Genomic DNA, 10,468 nt, shown 5'->3' on the forward strand with positions numbered 1-10,468 from the left:
CACACAGTTATGAACTGAAATCACATGAATGTGAAACTGAATGATACAGAATTATCCGGTGAGAATTATCATCCTATAATTCTCATGGGCAAAATCCCCTTTCATCATAAAGGTGGAGTATATTTATAGGTAGTTCAATGTTGCCATCTAGTGGTATTGTCAGGAACAGGCATTTATCAGCAGGTTTATTAACTAACATGTGCCTTGGCAATATTATTCCACAGTTATAATAGAAGATACATTTCCACATTGTGACTGTCATATAACAGCTGACTGTATAATACAGGAATTGCATATTACAATATCTTTATTTTTTACCAGATCTGATTTTATGAGGGTTTATTTATTTATTTATTTTATTTGTAATGTGCAGACTGATTCTTGGAAAACAACTTAAAATTATTTTGGAAAGTAGGCAACATACATAAGTCATAAAAATCAAACCAATTCCCCTCATAATTTTTTTTTTTTTACACTAAAAACATTATATGGTAAACACACACACTGTTTTATTCAGACAATATATGCTTTATTTTTTGTGCTGACATAACCTGACACGTCTTTTCCTACTTATAGCGCAGATGCACAACAAGCAAAATTGTTAAATAAATAATAATAAATTAATGAAACAAAAATTTATATTTGAAGTTTGGTTTTTATTTTCATGACTGGACCAAAAAAAGACTTGCAACGTTAGCTAGTCTGGTAATTTATAAAAAAACAAAACTATTGAATAAGAGTTCTATTACGTGAAATAGTATCTATCATGCATTTTTAATGCATGCTAGTGAAAGCACTTTTGTGACTTGAAAGCCAAGCAAAGGTAATCTAAACAGACTCTGCAAACTATTGTGCTTATTATAGTATCTGTGTATCATCACTGCCTTCTGCATTTGGCTTAGACAGACTATTACCCTTCAGACTTTATAAGACAAATAAGTTTTATAACACAGGTCATGTATTAAAGACTATCATTTTCACAAAGAAATCATAAGAAAATGTGAGTCTTGTCATTCCCTAGTTTGATTTGAACGTTTGTCTCTCAAAATGCAATAATATATAGTGTATAATAAGCTGGTCTATGATGAAGGTTAACAATAGCTCATTTTTAAAGCAATTTACCTGACATATTTGTAGAAATTAATTCAATAAAATTAAGCCTCAAAACTGTTACCTGTTAATTACACTTATTCACAAATAGCAGAAACTTCAAAGCACTCCCCTGCTCTACAATTGGCTGTTTGCTTATGGTTAAGTGATTGAACTTTTTTTTTTTTAAATTAAAGTAACAAAAAAAAAAAAAAAAAAAAAAAAAAAACTGATTTCACATGTTTCAATATTTTTTTATTGGCAAAAACAAGATGTAAAAAACACAGCAGTGCAGATTATTTCTGTTGTACACTTTCTCAATTTAGACCAACATGAATTTTCTTTGAAAAGTCCACAACCTTCTAAAAGTAAAGGCATTTTATAAATATTCACAAATATACGGCATAATTACAGAGTAACGTTTCTTTCTGTATCCACGTACTGTCAAACAGGAAAAATACTGTTTCCACATAAATTCTCTAATACCATTGTTTCATTTCCTGACACATTTTTAAACTCAATTTGGATGCATCTCTTACATTATAAGCACTAAACAGTCCTCCTGATCTGGTGCTGTTTGTCGAGCACAGCACTAGATATATAAAGAAAGCAAAACATATTAACGCTGTAATTATCACTCAACTCTGGCTTGCCTGGAGGAGTTCAATCCTGATCTGTCCAAGGACTACACGACACGGATCACATGGTTCTGGTGGACAGACACTGGTTGACCACCTCCAGCAGCTGAGAGTTCTCCAGAGCTGCTGCCACTCTCTCTTTGTCTGCAAGCTGCTTATTGACTGGAGGAGAAAACACAAGTGAATTTTTATTTTCAAGTAATGTAATAGAAGAAATATTCTTGACCTTATCTATATAAAGCCTACTGTATAATGTTTTACACATGAATTCCTAAGGCCTCTAACGTGATCAAAACTTGTTGCTGGCAAACCAGTTGCACACAGTTTTGTCATCTGATTGCTAGTTTATACTTTTATTAGTAAGTAAAAGGCCTTTAAGTGCATTTCTACAACCATACACCTTTAGGTCGTGAAATGTGTCTTTCTGTTGTGAAATATAATGATTTTTATTTTTCAAGTAAACATACTGTAAGAATAATTTTTTCAATTGTTAATTTTAAGATGAACATTTAGCTTACTGGATGGAAGTATCTTAGATTTGCTTGATTATCCACACATCATTTGTTAGAAAAATCATGTTAAAATGTATGTACAGTATAAAATAAAACATTTTTGAGGCTTCTGAATTGCATTTCATTATGTTTTGCCCCCTAAAAAGTGTAACATATATATTGAGACATATATATTGAGTGTATATAGAGTGATAACTGATATTCATATACACACAATAGTCCATTTTATAAAGATCTCACTGATTTATAATAAGAGCTTTTAGAAATGTATCTTACATTATGGCCATATAAATAACAACATATGCACCAAATTGCATTTTTTCCCCCTCAGTTTGGGCCTTTAAATTAAATAGACATGTTTTTCTTCCTCGAGTCTGTGAGCTCTATATTATCACTATATGACTGGGCCATAAAAGCCTGATGTATCATATATGATACGAAACATAAAACAAAAACAAACCTTTTTTTTTTTTTTTTTTTTTTTTGATTGTGTCTAAAGGTCAACAAGGACCATCAACTGTTGTTTACCCACATTCTTCAAAATATAATATGTGTTCAGCAGAGGAAACAAACTTATACAGGAGGATGAATAAATTACAGTTTTACAGAATTTTCATTTTTGGGTGAAGTGTATCATTTTAAACTTGCTTTGCATTGTACATCGGACATTTACCTGCATCCTCTGAGGCATGTGTGCCAGGCGTGATGTGAACATCAATCTAACAACAAAAAGAAAATAACAAATGACTTAGATGGGAATCCCAAAGCCTGATATAGGCTGCTCTCGGCTGCTCACTAAAATGACCTTAAATCTGTCAGGAAGGGAGCGCAGGAGCTTGACTTTGAGGGACAGCCCAATGAGTGTGGCCATGCTGCAGTGTGGGATGGTCGGAGTGAACTCCACAGACACAGTGCTCTCCTCATCATTCACCTACTCAAAAACATGTTAGACAGAAAGAACGACAGACAGCTCAGACTCACATTGACACGCATTTGTTCCACGACATTGAGCTCTTCGAGGGACAGTGGGTGCTCAGGGTCATTGATCGATCTGATCAGATGTAAAGATGTTAAGGTCTGACTCAAAATATTTAAAAAGCATTAACTTAAATGAGATTTCGAAGCAGGGCCACTGCTGGCCAAATAGGTGCCCTAAGCAGAATTGTATTGTTGTGCCAAATATTATATTAATACTGTAAACTATTATTTGAAGTAACAAAACCATGGTTAATTTGTGGTTACCGTGGCTAACTATCGTAAGGGAACATGGAAACTCAGAGAGAATATAGATGCGTTGTTGTTGGTGAAGTATTAGACATGAAAACACGTTGTTAACGTCAACAGACAAAAGAGTTTCACAGGATCATGAATGTACCTGAAAACGATGCGCGGGCTTCATCTGTTTCTGAGCCAACGCAGTTTGTAAGTACAACTGTCATTATCGCAAATACTGTACGGCAACAAGGCTGACATGTCAAAGTAGTTCGTTTGGTGCTTTGAAAGGATATCGAAGATCTCCCTGTCATCGATGGGATCAGCTGCATCCTCATCTTCATCAGTGGCGGTCAGGAGTCTGTCCCCCGATCGCTGAAATATCAGAGGATTGGCGTTTTCTAGTCGAGTTCCTCCTGACATTATCACCTCCTCAAAGATAAAAGTATAATACAACTAACACACTACGATCAATACACTATATTCTTAGATAACAAGCAAACAGGAAGTAAAAAACAAAAAAACAGTATATGCTTTTGTTTTTCAAAATAAAATTTTAATTTATAAAAGTCAGATATCGATGTTTATTTAAACAACATATAGAACAGCAACAACAACAATGTCATTGTACAGAATAACCTCATGTATAAACAAAAAAGTATTGCATTAAGAGGGGTGATAGTAATATTATACAGCATAACTGGAGAAGGAAAAAGTAATTCTTCTTTTAAAATTGTTATTTTTTTTTTTTAAAAGCATATGCTTACACATCAAAACAGTGTTCATCAACTTTGAAAGCTTGACCTTGATTAAACAGTGAGGTCAGGGTAATAGTGAGCCAATCAATTCTTATTACACTTAATAAAGAGCATTTTAACCCAAATGTTAGGCATCTTTAAGCCATCACCAGGAAAATAACAGAGACTTGCTTTCTTTCAATTACTAATCAACATCGGGCCAGAATGTAGATCTTCAGTAAAACCAAACAGCACACAAAGCCTTGCAATCTATTTACAGTGACAGCGTTTAGTATAAATCTTTTTTATTGATAGACATAAAATATATTGTATTTCAAATATATTTTTGTTCTATATATAGTCTACTATATGTACTTCAAATATATTTTAAAGAATCATCCCTAACAGTCTATTGAAAAACCAAGACTTTGATTATGTTTGCTTACGCTACTTATTAAATGTACTGTGCTCATTTAAACTGTTCTATTAAACATAAAACTAGTGATTAAACTAACTGCATACAGTAGCTGCCATAGAGAATGTTAGTATTTCACATTTGCTGTGTTTCTTACAAGCTATAGCATTCATAACATTTTCTTTATTCTTAGAATCTCTGGCATTTTGAGAATGCAGTCTGTGCATTATCAAATTATAGATCACGTTAAACTAGCACAAATTTGGCACTACTTCAGTTCATAATGAGTCTCTTCCTTTGATGCTGAATCATCCACACAAAGGATTTATAGACAAAGAGATTATCAAGAGAGTCATATGTTATATTTAATGGACAAGTTCTTTTATTTCAGGCTCTTTTCCAAAGAATGAGGCTATAAATCTGGCTGCACTGCTCTGCATCGGCCTGAAAAGAGATTGCCATTCACCTGCTGACAGCTTCTGTGTGCATCTGTCAAGGTCAAAGGTTAACAGTATAAGGTGCAAATTAATAAAGGAATTTATTCATGAGCCACAACCCCTGTTTTCTTTCCAGGAGGGCATTTTTACATTTCAAAATTCACAGAGGCACTGGTATTGATCAAAGCCTGTTTGATCAAATGTTAGCAATGCTGTCCCACATATTTGAATGATGTGCACATTTGTTAATATTTTCATTAGAACTGCACTTATTTATATTGTCCCCACTGTCACTACTTCAAAAATCTGACATGAAAATGAAAGTCCTTTCTCTGCTATTTAATATAACTCTCATGTGAAGTGAGAACAGATCTTTCTGCTGGTATGATTTTCAGAGACAGGTTATAGTCTCATGTCAAGTGGAAACTTGATGGTTTGATGGATAGATAGAGAAGAGGAGGTTGCATAAAAGGGGTGAGATAAAGCACAATGAGCTCTACATGCAAATACATACGGAGAGCTTCAAGAGTGGAAGGTCTACTAGTATGTCTGAAGATCTTCAGCTGTCTCCAAATAGCAAATGACTCATTTTCTCCAGAGCGAATGATTAAACCCAACAGCAGCTCTCAAAAATGTCCCGATTCTCAAAGATATCTGAGCGAGGATGTGGAAAAAAGAGGCCTTTTGAGCTGATTTTAACTTTATCTCAGCATCTCAGTTTATCTGAGGGCAAAGCAACAGCAGAAGTGATTCTGAAGCCACAAGGGGGCAGTCTTGCCACATGACAACAACTGCCATTTATTCATTATGACAAGGACTGCAGCAATCTGCACTCGGTTTAATGCCAGCTGATAGGGAAAGCAGATAATCTCTGACATCCTTCTTTCTTCCTTCCCTCATTGGTTGAACACAAATAAGAGTATTATTTAAGGTGATGTGAAAACAAACTCAATTTCTTCCTACAATAACAGAATCAGATCCACTAGTAGACTCTTTCAGTATTGAGATTTGTATTGGTAAAGAAATCAAGAGGTACTGCTGACTCAAAATATTCCCGTTCAGCAGATAGATACACCTCTCAATACCACTTAATTTAACAAATAAACATGTGACCTTCTTGCCACTGTTGCCTTTAGCTTGCTAAGTTTGGATTTTAAAAGACATGTAATGTTCAGTAATGTAATTGATTTGAATTGAGAGCAAAACTTGGACTGAATTGAGCTGAAAAACAACAGATTTTCTCTCTTAAGTAAAGAACACAGTTATTGAAATGAACTGAATCAATACGGAACTGACTTGTACTGAATACCTCCTCTACTGTTTTCACTAATCTAACCGGAACTGAATAATGATGCTGTTGTCTTGTTAGAGCTGTTTTACTGTAGAATTAAGATTTGCCTCATATGAAGTTTGCATCATTAATTCTGTTTAATACTGTGAAACTGCTTTGCAACAATCTGTTTTGTATAAAGCGCTTTATAAATAAAGGTGACGACTTAACTTGACACATCAGGACCTTCTTGAAGGTCATCTGACTGTACCCCACTGAGAGTCACAACCCTCATAAAAAGGCAGGGATAAAACTTGAATCTGTCTTGGTCCTGTTGAGTGCTTTTGACATTTTAAGTGCAAGTAGGTCTGTCATTCTTTTATAATAGCAGAAGTTGTTCAAAAGTTTACAGGGAGAGACTTCCTGCAAAATCCTGCAAAAAGCTTTGAGTGGCTGGTTGTGATGAATAAAGAATGAACAGGTTGGATATAAGAGGTATGAGGCATAATAGCTGACAGAGTAAGTCGGGGACACATACAATTTTAAAATGAGGGCATAACTTGGTAGGAAACAAGTCATGGATTACAATATCATTATCAGGGTTGGTGAGCATGAGGGGGAGGTATATTAGTGGAGAAATGTGTGCCACACAGATACTAACCCAACAGTACTGACCTATTTAGCTGAACACTGCCATAACTATGAACATAATGACTTTCCTCTGTTGCATCCCTTCACATTTAGTCAGAATGTCAAATACCTCTTAACCAAAGTCACAGCTGTTCACAAGTTCATGGTTTTGTCTGGTATATGTTTTTGCGAATGACTTTGACAGATTTTAGACCATATTTGGCGGGCCATACTCTCTCAGAGTGCCAGGGTTAACCACAGGTTTTTGCTGAGGGTATTAGAGATATTCAGTCTTGCAGTAGATTCATTTGTTTACTCTGGATTTCAGACACACTGCTGATTAAAGACTCAGATTGCTGGTGGAGAGCCAACTTGATGCATACTCTTTGGAGCACACTGAGCCTATGTGTGAGCCTATATTCTACTTGAAGAGGTAATGATGCTGAATAAAGAACCCAATAATAACTACAAATAAACAGTTTAAGTACCGGATAATCTGGATGGTGATTATCGGAAAATAAACCCTTAAAATAAAGGTTTTTAAAGGCAAAAAGAGATTTTCACAGTGCTGTCAAGGAAGAACCATTTTTGGTTCACCAATGAACCTTTCAGTGCATTATTAAAGATAAAGTTTCTTTATTGGCATTGGTGGTTCAATTACAAACCTTTAAAATTCATGGAATCTTTCCTTTGCACAAAATGCTCTTTGTAGTGGAAAAAGTTATTTAGATTATTAAAATGATCTTCACAATAAAGGGGGAACCCAAAATGGTTCCTCTACGGTATTACTGCAAAAACCCTTTTTGGAACATTTATTTTTAAGAGTGCAGTACTTAAAATAATCTTTTTTTTCCTTTCTTTTCTTTTTTTTTCAGTTCACATGACCTTTTGTGCACTGGAAATGTTCTATGAATGTTAAAGGTTCTTCACAGAACCATGAATGCCAATAAAGAAGAACCTTTATTTTTTAGGAGGGTGATAACATAGATATGAACATGAAACTGATGTGATCATTTAAAAAAAAAAAAAAAAAAAAAAAAAAAAAAAAAAAAAAAAAAAAAAAAAAAAAAAAAAAAAAAAAAAAACAAAAAAAACAAAAAAAAAAAAAAAAAAAAAAAAAAAAAAAAAACAAAAAACATTAAAACTTGAATACATAGATATGAACATGAAACTGATTTGATCATTTTATCATTTCTCCATTTTAAAACATCCACTAAGGACAATGTTCAAAACTTTAGCCTAGCAAGATGAACACTGTCTGCAACAATAAATACTTAAAACTTGAATTGTGCACTTATTAACAATTATGTGCAAAATTTGCTTACTGCCATGCAGACTTAGGACTGAGCGGTTCTCAGGGGCATTGAAAATGCTGAGGGTGTTGGCATTGGGGATGTCACTGTGTTTCTGGTTCTTTCTCCAGCAAGGTTGACAGGCGGAATCACTGGGTTGAAGCAGCTGCAGCCAGTTTTTTTCAGCAGTACAGCTGACTGGGCACAGAGGGAAGAGGAGAGCGAGTCACTGCTTTCATTTTGTCTCGTTTTTGAATTTTCAGAGTCAGACCAAACTGAAATATTTCCTCTCACTATACTTACTATGTTATCATAACCATTAAAAGCACATTTGCATTATTGCACATTTACATGTGGTTTTCTTCAGATACGGCATGTAGATATATCAGTAATAAATGGCAGTAGACATGTATTTGACATATAATGCTATACGTGAAATCTAGCTTCTGCAGAAACTTCCATAAATAGCATGCAGAACTGAAGGTTTGGTACATTTCTTTTAAGATGTTTTCTACTAGATGAAGGTTATTCTACCTTAGGGAATCGCACTGGATAAACATAAACATGGAAAACACTTTCATAACTTCAAAATGATTGTAGGCACATTATGCATTGTATGCATGCAGATGTGTGGACCATTATGCAAAAGTTTAATTAGAAAGACTCAGAAAGCTCTGCTGTTTTAGCATATTGAGCGAGGACTGCCCTCATGTGCCCTGCTAGAAACTCTTCACACTATCACAACATTAATACAAAGCCCACAGCACCAGGGAACAAACTGGGCTGTTTATCCTTCTCAGTCCTGAAAGAGGAAATTTATATGGATATAAAATAAATTTGAATTGCAATAATTACAATAATCCTGTTTTTCTGTGAACTAATAATACATGGAATTTGGCCTTACATGCATGAAATTTCTTTTGTTGCAAGATAAAAGCAAGCATTACAGTCTACTTCATTAAATGTTAAAACAATAATTAAAACTATAGCAGGTTTATCCGATGAAATACAAAAATAATAATCACCCATATAATTATAATGCTAATAATGCATGTCTCCTGCCCTATTTTGATGTTATTACTTCATTACATGAGACAGTAGTATGAATATGTCATTATCACCTGAAGCAACTTTCACATTGTTATTAATATGCAGTGTGTGTGTAATACTGTATTGAACAATACTCACTGAATTCAAATGTTCAGTTAACATGACATGATATCACTCAAAATTGTTGTATGAAAAAAATGTTTTTTGGTAAATATTTCATAACATACTTGTCACCCTGTCTCAGAGTTTCTTAGCTAAAATAAAAACAAACAAATAGAGTTGTGTATAAATCATTCAGAATTTGGAACTATTGCCAAATGTCATGAAAATCTAAAACAAATTTGTCCAGTTGGAATGAGGAGGCTATAAAGAGACTCTGAGTCTGTTCATCTTTTAAGTGCCTCATCACTCTCTTCATTTCCCAGATCCAGCATTTTCCACAAACTCCCAAATATACAACCCCAACAATTTTTTCTTGACTTGTGTAATTTTTTTTACCACTCTATCATTGATTGCCTTGATCTCAGCTGGATCCAGAGAACCTCTTTGCTCCTCCCCAGAGTCTGTCTTTTTTCTTTTGCTCTTTATAGGTTTTGAGACATATTTTGTCAAATGGACACACAGAGTTGACAGTGCATTTGTGCCAGTCTGCTTTTGTGTATAAACAGACTGTCAAGAGGCATTTTTCTTTTGGCTGAGCTGACTAGACTTTTCATTTTCACTTACCCACACACATTTTTTTATGGGGGAAAAAAAATAAAAAGTTAATGACTTTCCCTATTAAAATGTTATTTCATAAACGGAAAGTGCAAAAGTAAAGAGTATCTTATTTTAATCTCCGATTTACACAAGCTGAAAATTATTATGTAATTTCTGCAGAAAGGTCAGAAAAACAGTGTTTTATTTACACTAACAGACAAATGTTTGGGCAACTACTTTTATACTCTTTATTATTCTATAATATTCTACATTACTCAGTACTACATTAATATATATTGAAATAGTTTAAACAGAATAAAAGTCTGGGGTAATAAAAGCACAATAAATGTACAACTGATTTGGCACTCACTCACTCGCTCGCTACGGCCAATTTACTTTTGTCCAGTCAGATGCTGAAAAAATAGTTACATTTTCATTTCAGTTCCTCATAGACAGATGCATCTGACTTAGAACTTCATTTGACAGA

The 10,468-nt window shown here is 34.2% G+C and overlaps 1 protein-coding gene across 1 annotated transcript; it reads right to left on the reverse strand.

Annotated features, from left to right (window-relative positions):
- Nucleotides 1–1,322: 1,322 nt before the first annotated feature.
- LOC109091524 (cytosolic iron-sulfur assembly component 2B-like) lies at nt 1,323–3,979 on the reverse strand. Its single transcript, XM_019105294.2, has 5 exons — nt 3,748–3,979; nt 3,221–3,300; nt 3,045–3,170; nt 2,913–2,958; nt 1,323–1,889 (listed from the first exon to the last, which is right to left on the reverse strand). The coding sequence occupies exons 1-5, from the start codon at nt 3,872–3,874 to the stop codon at nt 1,789–1,791; spliced, it is 480 nt and encodes a 159-aa protein (XP_018960839.1). The 5' UTR covers nt 3,875–3,979; the 3' UTR covers nt 1,323–1,788.
- Nucleotides 3,980–10,468: the final 6,489 nt, after the last annotated feature.

The sequence above is a fragment of the Cyprinus carpio genome, chromosome B20 (genome assembly GCF_018340385.1).
Source record: "Cyprinus carpio isolate SPL01 chromosome B20, ASM1834038v1, whole genome shotgun sequence".
NCBI classification, from domain to species: Eukaryota; Metazoa; Chordata; class Actinopteri; order Cypriniformes; family Cyprinidae; genus Cyprinus; species Cyprinus carpio.

What these genes read in the sequence shown, in the direction of transcription:
- LOC109091524 (XM_019105294.2), bottom strand. Translation starts at nt 3,874, where the DNA reads ATGTCAGGAGGAACTCGACTAGAAAACGCCAATCCTCTGATATTTCAG. An exon ending in CCCTTCCTGACAGATTTAAG is followed by an intron (nt 2,959 to 3,044) that starts GTCATTTTAGTG and finishes TTTTGTTGTTAG; the next exon opens with ATTGATGTTCACATCACGCC. An exon ending in ACATGCCTCAGAGGATGCAG is followed by an intron (nt 1,890 to 2,912) that starts GTAAATGTCCGA and finishes TTTCTCCTCCAG; the next exon opens with TCAATAAGCAGCTTGCAGAC.